We start from the raw sequence: 20052 nt of genomic DNA, 5'->3' as shown, positions 1-20052 counted from the left end.
GGCAGTGCCAACTAGAGGATACATCCACCTGGATCTCTTGGAGGTCATAAACAGGAGTTCATTAGAGCTGCTGCCTCCAGCTCAAGCACAAAAAAACACCCTTTATCCATCTCCACTATAGTGAAAACGTACATCTTAACTATGACTGGCCCTACATGCTGTCTAGGCTTTTATGATTGATGTTTTCTGTTTTTTTTTCACTGTATTGATGGATCTGAAGGCAAACTGACCTCCCTGCTCAGAGATACACCCAGAGATAGTGTGCTACTACCACAAGAGCACAAAAGACAGAGAGAAGGTGTTTGGCAGTGCAGAATTGTATGCAAAAGATTCATTGCAATATACAGTATACCAATGAACATCACACCTGGGTCATCACAGAATTCACTACCATTATAAGTAGTTGTAAATGTTTTTTTTTTTTTAAATCAACAAAATAAAGGCTTTTTAGAGTTATTTTGGTTATCCTCAGAAATCCTCTACACACCTCTGCATAATACCCGATGTAGCAAATAACTGGGCTGTTCAGCTTTTGATATATATTGTCACCAGCATTGTGGTAAGCTGTAAAGATGGTTTGAACCTTGTTTTGACCCAGGTTTGATTAGTAGGATTAAGAAAACAGATTTACAGTACGATACACTTGTAAATTTATACGCTGTCAAAAACATTTCATTGGTTCTCTTTAAAAATTCAAGTAATGAAACTGCAAACGGTATTAGATGTCAAAAATCAAGATGTCAAGTTTTTTAATAAAAAATGTAATAATGTAATAAAAAATATGCAGATACTAGTTAATTATTGCATCTATTACAGAAAAACTCTTTGACAACTTCGATTAGAACTTATTAAATGTTTACCTTTTTATCAGTGTTTACCAGTGACCTTGTACATACTAATGTAATTACTAATAAATGTCATATTTGTAGTTTACAGTTGATTTCACAACCCTACTTAAAGGCAGATTCAGGCCATCTTTGTAAACTGTCAGTGGCAGCTCAGTTCAACTCTGCATTGGTTTTTATTTCTTCTTTTACCACATTATTGTTTTTGTATTCCAGAATCACATAACTGTAATCTGTCTTCTTGTCCAAAAACATACTACAAAGCTCAATTACTTGCAATTCTAAGTCGAACCAATGGATTTGTTGTTTACAGCGCATTCATCATAAGAGCACCAAAGAAAGTGTACAATATATATACAGCCCGAAGTGTAAGGCGTAACATCATACAACAGTGTAGTGCAGATTCATTTTCAGTCCAGTCCATGCTGATTCCATCCCTTTCAATTATACCCCACTGTTATGTTCCATTACTTTCCACTCAATTAATATTCACATCATTAAATTTCATCTGTAGTGTTTCACATGATTCCAGTCCACTACGTTCAAATCTAATGTCATTTCAATTAGTCCAATACAAAACATTTACTTCCACTTAAGTCCATGTTTGTTCTCTGAGACCAGCCCAGTTATGTTTGAGTCAACTGGATATTTTTCAATATACAGTGTAAGTTTTGCTGTGTACATTTGGATTCTCCAATGCAATATCGTCCTTGTTTTCTTCTTGCAAGCTGTCATTACCTTTGCCTTGTTCCCATATGTGTACTTTTATAGCTTATGTAGTCTGAAAACTGAGTCCTGTACTTCTATAGGCAGTGTCAGCCTACTGAGTTCTGTGTTTGAATTATTGTACAAGGTTGTCCTGTGAATAATAATGTATCGAGTCCTGATCATTTTACCAGGGACACGTTTGAAAGGCAACTGGCATTGACAGCTTCTCATGAGCCCATCAGTTTGTTCTGCTCACTATTTAGCATCAGACTAAAGTTATTTCAAAGAAATTAACTTAATTCAAATCTATCATGAGGAAGAAGATATCAAACAGAGGCCATCCCCGTTGTCCAACAATACGTAGGCAGAAAAAGTCTACAGAAGGGAGGTTTCTAAATTGTAAAGGTTTTAGGCAGGATTGCTCATAATGCACTGACCCTGTTTTATGAGCACCCCAGGGCATGAATGAAAAGACGATTTTGCTTTTTGTTAGCTTTCCTGGGAAATAAGGGTTATACAGTTACTGTCAATGTACAGTGTTATTGTAAAGAATGAACGCTGAGGACATAGGACACTGGCTGGACATGATTATTCTGTGTCCAACTTCCTTCATGCACCCATTTAAAAATGTGACTTGACTAGGTAAGGTAAATCTTCACTAGCCAAGTCTGTGAAATACTAGTAACCGGCAGAGAGCAGGGATCTCCATCCTGATGAGGAATGTCAGCTTAGCAGTTGGAGCCCGCAGGTGTGTAGTTACTTAGCTCCCTGCGGATGGTGCTGAACGGCGACAGCTCCAACTCGGTGGTGCACTCATGTTCGTTGTCGTCACTGGCCGTGGCCGAAGAGGGCGCGTGGTTACAGCAGCAGCAGCAACAGCAGCAGTCCAGGAAGGCCCTGCCGAGGGGGCGGCAGAGCAGGAGCAGCAGCGCCGGCGTCACCGCGGCCCGACAGAAGAGCAGCAACTGGGAGAGAAGATGGAGGACCGACATTGTGTGCTCGGGAACACCGGCTGCCATGTATGCAGAAACTATGTTGCAGATGTTCTCAGGAACCACACATGCACCGTACACAATTGCCAGTGCCACAACAGTGCAGTTCATCTGGCTCTCCAGCCGGATCTGTTTTTTGTTGCTGCGCACACTGGCCTGCTCCGCACGCCGGATCTTGCGTGCCGTTACCAACGAGCAACCAATGGTGAAAAGCGTGGGGAGGCAAAAGTAGCAGCCAAAACACCACCACAGCCGAGCACCCTCATAGGTCAGGCCCAGCACGTAGAGCATGTCAGGAAGTGAAGTGGATATTCTGATAATACAGCGTTCAACAGGAGGCTCGTCTGGGATTCCTGTGTCCTCTGCCACCAGCTGGCGGATAAGAAGCTCTGGGAGGGCCAAGAGGAGGGCACCGATCCAGATGACAGCTAGCTTGGCAGTAGTAGAGGTGCAGTTCTCAATCATCTCATAGTACATCTGGACATTAGTGGCTGCACGGAAGCGGTCGATGCACAGAGCGCACAGGGTGAAGGTTGTCACGCCCAAAGAAGCCACCTGAGAAGAGAAAAATTCATCAGAATTAAAGTACAGGCATTTGTTCTGGTGGCTGGCAGGGGATTTATTCAAATGAATGATTGTGCCTGAAGATCACTGTTTATATCTTGAAGCTCTACACACACAACAGCATAGAATAAAGCTGATTAAAACCTTAGCCTAGTGATAGTGAATCTACACTCATTTCACCTGACAGGTGGGCTCAGCTGTGTGTGATACTGAGCGTGATACTTTTTCAGGTCCCCAGTCTTTAGTGAAGGAACTGACAACATCATCTCTAGTGTAGTCAGATTCACTGGTATTATCTTGAAGCATCTTAAAGAAAGGCTGCAGTTAACGCAAACAAATAGACTCCCTTACATTCCCTGTAAACAAAGGTCTTTCTATCAGTTGACAAGTCAGCTACCACCACATAAGTAAAAAGAGGACACACAATAATGGTATTGGCCTTTAGGTGCACCTGACACTGGTGTAATTACTGTACAAGTAGTAGAGCAAGGGAAACACAGGAAGACTGTTGCTGCTAACACTGTGTAGCATCCCTGGATGTGTGTGAGGGAAAATAAGGCAAGGACAAACAGAAACCAATTGAAACCACATGCAGCTAGTGAGTAACAGAATGCATTAAAAGCTGTTGTCACAGCATTCACTCACTGAACACCTCCTGCCCAATTACTTACTCAGTAACAAACTTCCTAAACATCCCGTGGTTTTCCTTTTAATGCTTCAGAGAGTTCAAAAATGTCTTCTGCATGTGAAAGCATCTGTTGGATTAACATTTTTGGCAGAGTGGGCACCCTCTGCAGCTGGCATGTGTATGTGTGTGTGGTACACCTTTGTCCTTATATGAACCAGTGTCTTCCATGCTTTTGCCTCCAGCACCAAATCTGTCAGAAGAGCCAACGATCTTCCTCCAAACCTGTTTGACCTTGCTTATTTTTTTTTGTCTCTTACTTTTTTATCTCTTTCTGTTTTGTCCTCATCCTCGTCCTCACCCTTCGTTGCCCTTTGTACAGCCCCCTTCCTTTACCGCCTCCGTTCCTCCCTTCATATCAAATTTAATTACAACAGCCTGCTTTCCAGATGGCCCCAGTGAGCCACAGTTTTAGTGCTCTAAACATATGTATATTTTCTGGCCAGATATAGATGTCCACACACACACTGCAAGATGTTCTGTGTATCTAGGCCTGTCACGCACACACACTGACTCTCTGACACACATGGAGGTCCTATCCAGGTTAATGAAGGGTGACCAAATGCAACAGTGAGGGGTGAGTGGGCCAGACAAACCACCCACAGACTCCAGCACACGGAACAATGACTGTAATCAATGTGACTGTGTTGGACCAGGAAGGCCTATTACCTGCCATCATGCCTTAATCTTGTAACTGTAATTGCAGTGAATTGTTCTGAAATTTGGCCCAAGAAGAACAATCATTATTTATTAGGTATTTAAGTGATGGATTATTTTCAGCACAACCTGGAATCATTGAAAGCCAAGCACTTTTATGTGAGCGATTTATTCAAACTCCCGAGGGATTAATCCCTTAGGTGTTTTGGGCAGATCTCAAAATTGGAGTGCACTTGGCAGATGTTGTCCTCTTACACTTAGTCAACCATGCGTGGAAAACCACTCACCAAAAATCAAATAAACGCTGGAGACTGTGCAGCAGTTTTGAGTTAATCTTATTTTCAGTGTCTACAGGTGTTTGTTAACAATTACAACACAAAAAAGCACATTTAAAACGCTCAGAAACGTTAGTCATGCTTATGCAGAGTTACAGGGGCAGGATTTCTTTTGATGTGTAGTACACATAAAGTTTGAAATGGCCCTTTAAAGAAATACACCTTGACCCAGGGGAAAATCTGAAAAAATCCTTCTAATGACACCACATGGCAATCTGATATTCCTGTTTTATCTGTAAATATATTTATTGTGACTAAATGTATTGTAATAACCATAAAGACATGAGTGTCACTCTGGAGCTGTTATGAAACTAAGGTTATACAGGATTTTGAAAACCTTCAGACAGGCACATTTCAACTGCAACATGCTGCTGACAAACACTACAGCTCAGCTCATTTCACTCTCTGACTCACACACCATTCACTGCTTCTTCTCCCTCCCATTCTGCAAATTACACACTAAAAAATGCATGTTGGGCATAGATTTTAGTGTTTAATGCAGAACAGCTAAAGGCTCCATTTGTCCATGGAGATAAGCCCTAAATCATTATAAGGTGTTTTGTAAATGTTAAAAAAGCATCATATCAGGCTGCACAAGACCCAATTTATTCTCTATAAACATGCATACCAAGCACACCTGTATTTCCAATTTCCATATGTGGGCTGAAGAAAGCACACGCGCACACACACTCACATACACATAGGTATCCAATACACAATACAGGTTCTTGCATGTGGTGAATATTTCATGGCTTGAACAACAGGGTTGGAATGGCTCTAAAGGCTGTCACGGAGAACCAGGAAACCCAGCTTTGATCAGCGTGTTGGGGAGGAGAGCAGCAGCAGGACAAACAAGCATAGCTTTGTACTAGAGGGGGATGTGAGAGAGAGAGAGTGCAAGAGTCAGGCCTGGTGGGGTGGTGGAGTTGTGTGTGTCTGTGTGTTTGTGGAAGAGGGTTATGGAAATGAGTGAAAAACAGGGAAGAAAGAAGAATGGAAGAGGGAGAAGAAACAAATGACTGAGCGGGAGAAACTAAGAATGAAAGAAGCGAGAGAGTGAGAGTGAAATATAGTAGGGGGACACATCAGTGCATTAAGCACAGCCCAAGGAGACAGGAAGAGAGAACTGAGCCATGACATCTTCAGAATGATTAACACTGTTAATGTGGCATTTTTTCCAAACAGCAGCATCATATTACCTGTTGGAAAGATAACAGGCCTGCTAGCCTTCGGCTGGAAATGGCACTCCTGCAATATTATCATTTAAATCTTACTAAATGCAATTATCTGGAAACCCTAAAGTAAATAAGACATTTGTAGTTTCTGTGCTCATTCTTACTTTAACGGTATAGTTTGACATTTGGGAAATGTTTGCTTTCTTGCCAAAGTTAGATGACAAGGCCGATACACCTTGCACGTCTGTATGGTAAATATAAGGCTACAGTCACATAGCTTAGATAGTAATCCAGTGTGTACAGCCAAGAAACAGCACCAGGCCCACTGTAAACCCACATATTGTGGCTTTAAACATCTATTGTCTAACAGATTTGGTTACAGAGATAAGCTAATAAATGATTCCTCCCTTTGTCTAGTCTAAATGTTAAACTATATATTGACAGTACAGACAGGAGTGTAATATAACTCTTCTCTTCTAACTTTCTGCGAAAAGACCAATAAATATATTTCCCAAAATGTCAAAGTCCCCCTCTAATGCACAGCTTTTTGAATTATCTGTAAATTGCATTATAAGCATCATATTTCCTTTAACCTCTTTATGTCAAAATCACTTGTCAGGAATTGATTTGTAGAATAGCTCAGTACAGTTTTTCTAGTTCATATCATGTATTTCTTTTCAAACCTGGACTTCAAGGACTCAAAAAAAAAAAAAATCAAAAACATGAAAAGACCTTTCAAGAACAACACGTTTTTTTCAGGTTCTGGCCATCTATCGGCACAGCAGGTGAGAAAGACATTTTCCCCCAGTGCTGTTTTTAATAACAGCCCATTAACTTCCTGATTAAAGGTCTTTTGAGCTAGTGGCACAAAGGCCTTGTATTATTAATTGGGCCTTAACAAGGACTGGTGAAGCCTGTGCGGCCATACTGTGACTGCTGCCACTGTCAGGGCTAATGGGTGTTATCAGGTGATGAATGGCCTAATGTGGAAACACAACACACACACACACACACACACACACACACACACACAGACAGACAGACAGTCTTATAGTAATGAGTGAGGGAGACAAAGGGTTATTCCAGCTGGCTTTTTTATGTCGAGCACCAGTGTAGGCTTCACCAGAACATAACTCTAAGCAGACATCCTGTCACTGATAGTCACCATCCATTTAACAGCTGGCTTGAGTAGAGAAACAAGTGCATGCATTCCCTTTTGTAAGTATGTATCTGTGCACACAAACACAAACTTTCAGGTTTATTCAAATTAGTGCTTCAGCGTCAATTTGTGTATATGAGTAGCATGGAGCCTGCATACGTGAATGTGTGGGATTATGGCAGACAGATTGTATAAATCCTTCCTTGTGGGCTGATAAGGATTCTTCTGAGATGATGCTAGTGCATAGAGCTACAGTTGTTGTATTGTATTTCATTCTAACTTGACAAAGACATTTTCAACACAAGTTCCACTAAATATTTAAACTGCATCTTGTGATCCTTCTCAGTGAATGGAGTTGCTCATTTGTCATGGAAATTGTTTAGTTATTAAATCACAATATTATCAGTTTCCATTACTTTCTGATCACTTTAAAGAAACACTTTCACATTTAATTGTTTTCTGTGTTTGAAAAGGTAAAATCTACACGATATATTTATAGTAGTATATATAGTATCACTTATTAACATCTAATATCTCATAGTTTTTTCAATCCACTCAAAAAAGTGTAAAAATGACAAGTTGTGGTTTTATGTCACAAACTATTTCTTGGATGAGCACATTCTTGTTATGACTGCAAGGTTACCAGGCAAACAACCAAAGATGATTGTGTGGTGCAATCAAAAGCTCCAGAATGAACATTGTGCAAAGATTGTCTATTGTTTCCGATGTTAAGAATGAACTTCCTGTCTATTCAGCTCCATTTACTTGTATTCCATTGTTTTCTGTTTTAAGGCAAAAAGAAGAAAGCAGCTATCTCCACCAGCCAGGAACAAAGATCCATATTCACAAACAAGTAGGGTGAGCTCTTGCAATTTTTCTTCCTGATCTTCTTCTTTAATTAACTTAATAGCAACAATCCATTACACTATTCTACTCCATTCTGCATTCAGTCAGTGTTTTACAGTGTGTCTGAGGCAGATGCTTCCAGACAATAAATTTCTCTTCCATTAAACCATATCCTGACCTGTGGCAGATTTCCCCTGGACATTCAAAAATATTTTGCTCAGTGTACATTGGCTGACTGAAAGTCTCATTCCAGATCATTGATTTCTGCCTAGAAGTGTTATGTTGTAAGGAATGCAAAGTGGAATAGCTTTCATATTCGTTTCTGTTTCTGTTCTCTGAGGGCCGGCTGCATGACAGCCTCTTCCATGTTGATCTAAAGCTGATATGCAGTTTTTCTTAATTTTTACCAACGTACCTAATTCTTAATGGTAATCATCTAATGAATATTTCATATTTACTGCAATAATTATCAATTTGCTTAATTGCATCTAACAGCAAGCCTAATCTCTGCTTCATGCTGTTGTACGGTCTTTTCTCATCACACAAAACACAGTATCTACTCATCCACGGACAAAGAGCTGACTGGATGGACTCACCATCATACATTATGTAGAGCCACTAATTATAAACCCTGAATGATTTACATATCTCCTATTAACTATCATTCGCCTGCCTAATAGAATGGTTGAAAACGCAGAGGGCATGAGACCTCTGTGTGTGTGTGTGTGTGTGTGTGTGTGTGTGTGTGTGTGTGTGTGTGTGTGTGTGTGTGTGTGTGTGTGTGTGTGTGTGTGTGTTTGCATACTTAAATTGCGTTTCTGTATTGCAACAGTGTGTATACTGCAACTGTGTGCATCCAGTATGTGTGTGTGCCCAGATGCTTTCATATATAAGTGTGTATGTGTGAGTGGGTCTTCCCTTGAGGCTTGCTTCTAATCACAGATAGCTGATGCGGAGAGAGAGAGAAAGGAGAGAGATAGGGAGAAGAGCTGTGGGCAGTGATCAGTGGAGAGAAGGCCGTCCCACCCATCTGGAGGACCAACACACCCTAGTGACTTTGTATGTGTGTCTGTGTGTCTCCACAGGCTACAGACATGGTGGTGGATGTATATAACATATATAGTGAGAGACTGAACCTATTTTCATGGACTTTCTTGATATAACAAGGAGGTGGAACTCTCCAGAGCTACCCATTAATGTTCTGTAATCATCCTGGAGTATAGGAATACTAGAAAGAGAACCATAATTGCATCTAGGGTCCCCTGGTCTTGAGAAATGGCCACATATTCTTTGACGCAGAGAGACCACATTTGAATTCTGATTCAGTTACTTGACTGTGCGTATTCATGTGCATGCATGTGTGAGCTGGAACAGTGAATGTGAATGTGTCAAGCTGATATATGTGCTGCCGTTTCCACTAATTGGGACAAAATATGTGGGTCTACCTGTGGCCCTCTGTGGGTCCATGCAGCTCACAGCCCACTTTGTCCTCCTCCCTTCTCTTTCTGCCACTTTGTCACTTTTATCACCATCTTTCCTGCTCTGCTTCAATAGTCTTTCTCTCTGCTGAAGCCCACTATCTTTTGCCATAGCAGAGACAGCCTACAGTGCCTGACTATAGTACAGTGTTCAGCACAGGAGAGGTCAGATGCATAACTGAGACACACAAACACCAAACACCTCTTTGAGTTGAATGAAAGCTGTACTATATTATGAAATTACATTTATGCACATCTACTATTAATTAGTGTAAATCATTATGGCTCAATAGCATTTGGTAAGATGCTACATGGTGGTTTTACTCACTGCCAACATAATGCTGACAAAGGAGGAATACCTCTGTGGGGAATCCCTGGATTTATGCCCCATGATGACGAATGGCAATTAGCTGTAAATCAGCTTTCAAAGAAAGTGTGAATGCAGCCATGTCTGTCTGATTATAGGAGCAATCATTAGACTATTGCACACATGCAGTTTTACAGTAACTGCAAGATGCATCTGATAAAAGGCCCATGAATTCTTGGTTTTTAATATTTTAATATACATATTTTATTTAGATTTTACATATCGCATTTGTGACATTGGTTTAAGTAATGAATCTTTCCCAACAGGCATGCATTAATAGGAAAATGTGTGTCTGTTATTATTAGAGTTTAACATCCTGTACTCATTCATAAGCGCCCATTTATTTGGGGTTAATGAGACAAAAAGTTTGTAGAAGCGCAGCATTACAGCAAGACAGTTCGGATTAAACCTTGACAAATGACTCATTTTCAACTCTCACTTATAAAAAGCTTACTACAATGGTTGTTTGTTATTTTAGCATACTTTCAAGTCTCATCCTAATCAACTGCCAGGTGCAAGACCCCAATTATTGCCCATTAGGTTTTCCTGAATTTGATGCTCTGTGCATCACTGCCTTGAGGGGACATCTGCATTTTCAGCAGTATGAAACAATGCAGGCTGACTGTGTTTTTGGTCTGTGCTGCATTTTATAATTTCTCTACTCTGTTCACGTTGCACATCTAAAAATGCTTTTTCCTTGTGCTGCCTTGTGAAAATTCCACACTTTGAAAACACAGTGAATAAAACAAGGTTTACTGAAGGCAGCACCAAGAGAGGCTCTTCTCTCAAAGGACAGTGACACATAATCTATACCACCTTCTGATTATGTATGCATGCACATGGAAAGTTGGGTTTCATGTTTGCTTGAAAAAAACTGTCATGCGTATATGCAGCAGTGTGTGTGTCTGTGTATGTTTTTATTTCAGGTCAAATGTTGGTATCTCCTGAATTTGGGTTAAGTGAAGAACAAAGTCACTCTGGAGTGTGTGTGTGTGTGTGTGTGTGTGTGTGTGTGTGTGTGTGTGTGTGTGTGTGTGTGTGTGTGTGTGTGTGTGTGTGTGTGTGTGTGTGTGTGTGTGTGTGTGTTTCACTGAATGTTCCACAGGGAGAGTGTGAGCCCCAGGCTGCATTACTCACAGCCTGTTTTGACACATGCATGCGCACACATACACACACATAACACAGGCACATTAAAGCCATTGTGAATACAGGCCCCAGTAAACAGGTCCTGACACAACACATATACACATGCAATAATAAATACATACACATAAATGTCACTACTATTACTACACAAACACACTTTGTCTATGCACTTGAACAGTGGTATTAAACTAATTAAATATCATCTGCTGCTTTAGTAGCTCATAAGCAAGAGCACAGGGAGGGGGTCTGTTTGCCTCTAATCCCCTAATAATTAAAAGTATACTCACAAGGTGTTTGCAGCATAGTGAACAACAGAGAAATAACTAACACTAGTGCATTATATTATATACTAAGGAGGGTGTGGTTCAGTTGCTGCAAATAAATGTATGCATGACAAGAGATCGTCTACTCAAATTGTATCTCAGAGGCAGGTGAACATGAGCTGACTAATAGGGTTGTGATCACTATGAATAGCACAGGTAGCTGGTGTCTATTTTCTTGCCTTCATGTGTGTCTATAGATGTTTGTGAAAATGTTTGTCAATCAAAGCTTTTAACACTTTTCATTTTGTAAAAGCTCAAACTTGACATCTTCAAATTATAAACATACAGGGGCACGAGAAAGACAACAACATACCGTTCACCTACTGAAATGATCACGTCGTTATGTGATAGCCCTCCCTGCCTGCAGGCTCTGTCACATCTGGAGGGTGGAGTTTAAGTCTGGTCACTTGTTCTGGCTTGTTGCCCAGCTATGGATTCTCTCATGACATCTAGTCTTTTTCTGGGGGTTTGGTTACATTTGTTTTCACTTGCTTGTGCATCTCAGGCATCACCTGTAAATTGCTTGCTTTCAATTAGCTCTAATTTATCTAGTATTTTGGTTGAGATAAACCTTTCAAACCATCCGTGCTGTCTCTCTGTGTTCTCCTTGTGCCAGACTGTAGTAATGGCCATTGAAAACAAGCTGGAAACCTCTGCTCTCTACAGAAGGCACTGTTGTGATGGCAGCAAGCACAGTATAAACATGGTGTAAAAACCTGTCAAGCATGTGTCCACTACTCATGAACTTAGGAGTGAGGCAGATAGACAAACAAAGTGTGGCACAGTTGGTGTAACACCAACATTTTTGCACTTTGTGTATGCACAAGCAACAGAAGAATTAAGTCAGGCTGAAAGGGAGATAGTGAGCTATAGCCTTACATCCTGGTGTGTATTTACATGTCTTGTCTACATGTCTTTAGGCCGCTCCAGTAGCAGCAGGTACATAATTGACAACGTGTCTTTGTTATTGGCTCAGGTGACATCCTGTGAACTTTAAAACTGACGCTCAACTCTGAACTCTTTAATTCTTTTCAAGGGTGTGAAAGTTCATTTTCGTAGTCCGAAGCTGAACAGGTAACTGCTGTTGTCACTGTAGAGGTGTTTTTCACACAAGGTGGATAATATGTAAATGGAACAGGTTGAACCCTCATCTACCATCTGTCATCCCCGGGGCAATACTGCCTGGGGGTATTACTTCAAAAATATAACATCTCTAATACATTCGGAGGTATTTGTCCCTGAGACAGAGCCAGAGTGGAATAAAAACAAAATATAAGAAAGGATAGAACAGAATTACCTCCACATAGGGCACAACTTTGCAGGTAAATTCCCCCAGCAGCCAGGACTTGGTCAGTTCATGGAAAACCACCATGGGCAGGCAGAAGAAGATGAGCACAAAATCCCAGACAGCCAAGTTAGCCAGCAGTGAGTTGGAGATGCTCTTCATGTAGTAGTTCTGGCACACGATGCACAGGATAGCAATGTTGCCCGCTATCCCCACGAGGAAAATAACCCCGGACACGCACGTGATCGCGTACGCGCCGTAAGTCTCACTTGTTACCGGGTAGAAGGGGTTCTTGATCTCGTCCCCGAAATCCTGCGAGCTGGGAGGGGTGATCGGCGTGGCGTCCCAAGGGTTCTCCTCTCTGAAAGTGAAGAACTCGTTCCTCCTCGTGAAGAGGTCAAAGGGCAGGTCGGTGGAGGTGAGAGCCACCGGCTTGGGGATGGGTTCCCACGGCGACGCGTGAGACTGAGCCAAAAGCACCGAGCTTTTGTTCAGCCGGGTTCTCCCCCTCTTCCAGGCTTTCTTCTGCTCGTCTTTTGTGCCTCTCTTGTGCCTGTCGCTCTCTTCAGGCCCCCCTCCTCCGTCTCCCCAGCCCATTGAAGAGGGCTTATCCGCATTGTAGTGTCCACCTGCTGGCGTCCCCGTACTACTAAGACCGCCATTCAACTTTATCCTCTTATTATGGTGGCGCGTCGGGTCCCAGTGAGAGGCGTTGGGATCCTCTACGGGTGTCCTACTGAAGTCGCGTTTGTTGTGTTCAAATCGCCTCGTTTCTCCTGCAATTATCCTCTTCCAGGGGTGAGTGGAGTTAAGGGTCCCTCTGACAATCACCCGCTGTCCCTGCAGTTCCGCCGAGGACGCACCTGTGGCGTATCCCGGCGAGAGCGCACGGTCTCTGGCTTTGCTTTGATGACTTTCCCCGAGTGACCCATGGAAAGTCCTGGCAGAGTATGCGCTGATGTTGCTGTCTTCTTTAGTTCGTACTTCTCCATTATTTCTCAGAGACAATAACGCATGTGCATGGACTAGTAACACAAATAACGTCCTCGGCGGCATAATCTGCATGGTCCAGGAATTAATTAGCGCAATTTTATTCCTCACAAGTGCATCCTCATACCTCTGTGGCAGCGCGGGGATACGGTGCCATTCAGTCAGCACCCATGTTGGAAACAGCACAGAGTGGGGCCCATAGCTACATTCATGACAGGAGCTCTTTAAACTTGCAAGTTATGTCCCAGTTTCTTGTGCACTGCGTGCTGCAGAGGCAATGATCTCCAAGCCACTGCCTCCTCCCGGAGTCACTCCCGCGTTCAAAGTCTTGACATTACCGAGCAGGACAGCGAATCAGAGTCGGAATCCAGAGAGGAGGAAGCAACGAGAGGTAGAGATGGAATTGTTGCATATCCACATGCATAATCCGTTAAACATCCAGTTTCCAGCTGGAGGTAACAGCATCCAGAAAGGACAGATTCTCAGACAGAGTGTAGGTTGGTTGGTGCGTTGGTTCAGTGGGTTGGGTCGGTTGGCAGCAGCAGCAGCAGCGTCAATGCGGTGCAGTCCGGGTAAAGCCCAGTAGGTTGTGATGCACGCATGAGTAGAAGGAGAGAGAGAGTGACAGAGAGGAAAAGAGGAGGGGTAGTAATCGGTCGCTCCGCTCTCCGTTTCTCGTCTCTTCCTCCTTTGCGTCCAGTGTCTCCTCCTCTGCTTTCTCCTCCGGTTGGACCGTGCACTGGAAGAAAATGGACTCCCCTGGCGGCTAACCTCGTTCTGTCACTCCTTATCATTTATCATAGAGCATCCAGCAGCCCCAGAGCAGAATAAGGCTGTATCCCCCCCGGCAGCCAAGCCAGCCACGCCCGCAAAGACATACTTATAAATATATTACACAGTTTTAATTTTTACGCACAAGCGGCGCTGTGATATCAATGCACTTGGGCTTCATTGATACCGTTTAATCTAATCTAATCTAATCTGATCTGATCTAATCTGATCTAATCTAATCTAATTTAATCGATCAGTGAGCAGCAAAAGTTTGGTTCAAAAAAAAGCAACTGTCAAAAGAAAACTGATTGGACCTGGCAGTTCAAAATTCATTGCATTAATGTTGATCCTTATTTTCTCACTAACAGTAATGTTGTTATTTGTATTGAACTAATATTTTCATAGAGCCAGTCACTGTAGATTTATTATATCTGCATTTGTGAAATGATGTTCAACTGGTTTTTGAATTGGATCTCAATATAGAGAATACGGCTTATTCTTTCAGCTCATTCTACCTACATGCATCAATAGCTGCATCTCCATAAAACCCGCTCTTCTATAATAAAATGGGGTTTAAAATCACTGAACAGGCCAATCAAACTGATAGGCTGTTTGACAGAATGTTGTAGGCTGTATTAAGAGACCATACCTGAATTGGAATGGTTTTCCAAAATACAATATCACAAGAAATCAAACTTGCATAACAGAGGAAACATTTGCAGATGGGTTTTGAAATAGCTGATGTTATTGTAAAGTGTATTAAGACCCTTTGCTGTAATAAAGCACTTTTCACATTACTGTGTATAATACAGTGCCTACATATATAGGTAGGTACAGTACATTGTATTGTAGTCTCGTCGGTGCAAGTTAAAGACAGATTTCACGTCTGTTTTTAGCTGCTTAATGTACAGTGAATTCCAAGTAGCCACTTCTACCCAAGGGGTGTTTTATGCAATTGCTTGGGCATATATGAAACGATGAGAAGCAGCTCAAGTAATACAAAATTGAAATTACAGTGCATAAAAATATACCGACATATTGAGTCAAATGCAACACCTATACACAATTTCCGAGTGCGTGAAATTACTTGTCAAGGGAGCAGAAAGGTTGACATAGTTAGCCAAATAATGTAAGTATAATGTATTAGCTGGTGCATGGTTAGAATTATAACAGTAGCTTCATGTTTAAAGCAATGTAGTAAGTGGTTAAAATAAATGGCAGCTGATGGAGAGGTACGTGGGTTCATCTGGCAGGGCTGTGGGGGTGTCTGACAATAATGGGAAGACCACTGTGATTAAATACACCCATGCATACATACATATAACCCACAATCTGTGACTAAGTACTATATGTCCAGTAGCTTAGTCAATAATTCAAGAGACTCTCAGGACTAAATGAAATGAGCACATTATGCTCAAGGAGGCAACTCTTAATGGACCTTTCACACTGGTAGAGTCTAAGACCACAACCTGCGGTGTTACCCATGTGGGAAAAGCCCATATGCACTACCTGAATGTCCTAACATGCACATAAATAGCAAATTTACATTAAAATGTGTACACATGTGCTGTACAAACACAAGCACTCATGGTTATCCATGTATATCTGTGTGTGTGTGTGTTTTCTAAAAATATATGCTGGTATTGGAAGAGACACAGAGAGAGGAGAGTGAATTGGCAGACACAACAGACTTCTAGCTGGTGACCTTCTACATCAGATTGGTGACTGGAGCCAAATCCAACCAGGGGAGCGCACACACACACACAAAAAGCCACATTTCCACATAGCCAAGTTTCACCGGGGGGGGGGAGTACTGAAGACAGATAACTTGGGTTGTCCCTGCCAGTATCTTCATCTGACCTTGACTTGAAGTTCTATATATCAAGAAAATTCTACAGAGTCCCTTTGGTATTTAGAAATAAGTTACATTTTAAAGCTCCTTCTGGCAAAAGTAAGTAAAATAATATACAGTGCTGGAACACGTGGTTTGCTCAAAGGCACATAGTAGTTGTTGAAATAGAGGACAGGATTTCATTCTAACTGAGCAAAGGGCATGTGTCCAATGAGTTGTACATGGTTATATTTGAATTACTGAAAACATCAGATTTTTCCCATTCAGATAGTCCTTTGTGAGCAAACCCTGGTAAAGTTAATAACTCAGCAAATGTTCAGCATCCGTGGGGCTTCACAGGTTAAATCCTTCAAATTACACTATGTGCTTGTCCTTGAAAACACCACCACAGCAACTTATTCTACCATTTTATTCAGCTGGAAGGCACAGGGCAACACTTCACATGTAATTATCATGTCTATTATGTGTGTTGTCCAGAGAGACTTTGTTAGTTGGCGTGTGTGGGTGGAGATAAAGAAGAGACATTCTCTCATAGATGTACTCATGCATGGAAACACTCATGCACAGAGGGACATCAAGGGCAAACTTCATGCGTGCACACAAATAAAACACAAATAACACACCAAGTGCAGAAGTTTACAGTAGGACACGCACACAGTGAAGAGCCTTGAGTTTAGTAGGGCATGCAGTGAGCAGGACGAACATGCCCGTCCCATGAAGATTTCATGGCTCACACCATATGTGTGCTGCGTGGAAAATAAATTATGTACACACATACACATACACACATACAAAAACAAATCAGAATGAAGAAATATGCAGAGACACACAAGGGGGTATCCAAAACTTGTGCACTCACACATGCTAAACAAAAGCGATAACGGACCCCCACACACAAACACAAGCCAACAGTGCACAGAGACTTTAATGAATTAGAGAAGCAGTCAGTTTGATTCAATTTGATTACAGGGCAGGATGCTCCAGTGAGGAAACAGTTTTCATCATAATTACTTACACCTCCACCTCCCTGTGGTCTTGTTTCCAAAAGTTATTTTTCTAAATGAATCAATGGAGGGTGGACATTTTTATTAGTTAGTTAGCTTGTTGCTTCAATTTGTAAGAGCATGTCACTGTGAAATTGTCTTCATAATCTACAGGTATCAGTGGGTGAGACAAGTCTTTTACTGAAAGTGTACGCAACAAAGAGTCTGATTTCATAGCCTTTGAGTTGTTTTTACAGCAGAGGACATTGCAGGCATATCATCAAGACTTACAGATTTATGTTTCTGCTGTAGCTCCACTTCTCTCTGTCCGATGCACATTTGATTTGCTGTAGGGGAAGGGCCAATGTCGTTCTTTGCACTTCATCACTTACTGATATATAACATCATCTTTCAATAGTGTCAGCACATCTCCAGGAGGCACTCAGTGATGATTTCTGCAGTCATGATAAACGTCCAACTCAGTGCAGCACAGCACAGCACACAGAAACATGTATAGTCCAATGCCACCATCTGGTGGTGTTTTTCAAAGTCGCAATTCTGTAAAACTTAAAGTTTGTTAAATTTCCTTTAAACTCAGGATAATGAAATGAAAAGTTTATTTTCATGGTTGGAAAAGTATTTGGATGTATTTTCTCATGAACACCTCTCCTTTAATGGGTTTTCTTTATGTTAGCAATTCAGGCTTCAAACGACACATTTTTATAGCATAGCAGTAAATTTCTCTCTTTTCTTGACTCTCTGTGTCACTCCATCCTGCCTTTCCCCTGTGATTTCTTTCCTCTTGTCCCTCTATCTCATCCTACTTGGGATTCAGAGCATTCATCCCTTACAGCTGGGAAGGTGATGTTACTTAGCATTCACAGAGGGCCAGAAGGCAGTGCCAGCAGAAGGGTGGATGTTGGATATTAGCACCAGCACTGGGAGCTGGTAGCTGCAGCTAACTGGGTTAATAAGGAAAGTGTCAGTTAGTGACAGCTTCTCATCTGGATAAGAGCGAGATGTGATAGTTTTAGACTTACTGTGTACTATCAATCAGCACAGACTTGCTGTTTGAATTTAAAGCCAATTACTGTATATGTGAAAAACAACAATCTGTGATTTCACTTTTCTGAGCTTTGTATGGTTTTGTTGACACACCCATGCAAGTAGAAAACGATTTGGCAACTCGAACAAGGAGCGCACACCTTTATATTTAGTGATATATTGACTGTTTATAGGTGTACTGCATTTAAAGATTGTTAGGTGTAAAAGATGATGGGTTGGGACGTTCTTTTGTACTGACAAAATGAGCTGAGCACAGTCCTGGATAATGACAGTAGCTCTGGTGGTTGACAAGGTGTTATCAACCTTTATGGCTTGAGGTGTGCAGAAGGAAACGGTTGAGAACTTTAAAGTGCTTCTTAATCATCCGATGCCACTGCATGGCACTGAAAGCAAAGTCGAAATCAATGAAAGGTGGTCTGTTATAGAGTGTTGTATAAATGAATGCAGGAGACAGGTCACTGCATCATCTGCTTTTATCCTCTTGTGAGTAAATAGGAGGGTTTCTAGGAGTTTGGTGACAGATGGTTGAATTATGTTGAAAACCACTTTCAGTTAGTTTTTCCACAGCCTCTCTCTTTATTACTGCTCTTGCTTCTCTCCTTATCTTTATGATATTTACCATGTTACCATGTTATTGTAACAGGGCCTCATCTACTTTGTAGGCACCTTTAAGCTTCCCAGAATACACAGTCACACTTCACTGTCATTTGAGTAAAGCGAGAGTGAGTGTGTTACATTTTTACATACATTTTTGTCATAGTTTTAAATAGAAGTAAATGTAAAATGTAATAAAGACATGAATCCATCTTCCTCTATCAGCCAGTGTGTCTGTCTGTCTGTGACAGGTCACCAGTCCATCACAGGGCCACATAGAGACAAACAACCTCACACACTCACACTCACTCCTATGGGCAATTTAGAGTCACCAATCAACCTGACATACATGTTTTTGGACTGTAGGAGGAACCAGAGTACCTGGAGAAAACCCACGCAAGCACAGGGAGAACATGCAAACTCACCACAGAAAGGCCGGGTTGCGAATCCAGGACCTTCTTGCTGTGAGGCGATACTCATATGTCAATTTCAATATTCTTTTTAATGTCAGACATTTCTTGCACTTCAGGTCACCAAGGCACCATGCCACCCACCAGATGCTCAGCTTTTCCTTTTCATCCTCTCTGCTCTGTCACCTGCAGATGTGTTTGACACTGAAGGAGCTGGCACAGTTTCCCCTATAATTCAACAAAACACAGATGCTGAGATTTCACACACAGAGTATTTGAACACAGTAGGAATAGCATTTCTTACTTAGACAGAGAAGGTAAACAAAAGCACCGAGTGCCGACCAATTTTTGTCTTCAGCATATGTTTTTTTATGGAAGTCTCAGAAAAGATATTTTGTGTCATTTAAGAAATGTGACTTTTGCATGCAGTGTGTGAACAAATCTGCATGTCAATAGGCCCAAGTGTGGACTATGTAAAAGTGTGAAATTGCTGGGAGATTGCGTGATTAATATTGAAGTTGTTTGTATTTCCGCAGTTGGTCAGCAGATGTCACTATGCTACAGAGAGAGAGAGAGGGAGTGCTTATTTTCAATAGACTGGTAATCTGTCTACACTATATCTATTTCCCTACCTAGCTGTCTATCTGTCTGTCTTTCAGGAGGAGGAGAAATTCAAAACCGATTCGAAAATACTTTTATGTTTTTGAAATACATTTGATGTAATTGTTTATGTATCACCTGCCTCTTCTTCCTGAACCTCTGTCATGTCTGTGAGGATTGCCTTTCTCATTTCCCATTTGTCATTTGTCATTTCAAGACAAT

At 41.5% G+C, this 20052-nt stretch overlaps 1 protein-coding gene across 1 annotated transcript; it reads right to left on the bottom strand.

Annotated features, from left to right (window-relative positions):
* Nucleotides 1-422: 422 nt before the first annotated feature.
* On the bottom strand, nt 423-13781 carry gpr37b (G protein-coupled receptor 37b). The gene is made up of 2 exons (XM_026326959.1): nt 12578-13781; nt 423-3100 (listed from the first exon to the last, which is right to left on the bottom strand). Exons 1-2 carry the CDS (start codon nt 13628-13630, stop codon nt 2282-2284), a joined length of 1872 nt encoding a protein of 623 aa, XP_026182744.1. The 5' UTR covers nt 13631-13781; the 3' UTR covers nt 423-2281.
* Nucleotides 13782-20052: the final 6271 nt, after the last annotated feature.

Source organism: Mastacembelus armatus, chromosome 23 (genome assembly GCF_900324485.2).
Source record: "Mastacembelus armatus chromosome 23, fMasArm1.2, whole genome shotgun sequence".
Taxonomy (NCBI): domain Eukaryota; kingdom Metazoa; phylum Chordata; class Actinopteri; order Synbranchiformes; family Mastacembelidae; genus Mastacembelus; species Mastacembelus armatus.
Note: the sequence above shows the minus strand (reverse complement) of the source record. Positions and strands in the feature narration are given on the sequence as shown.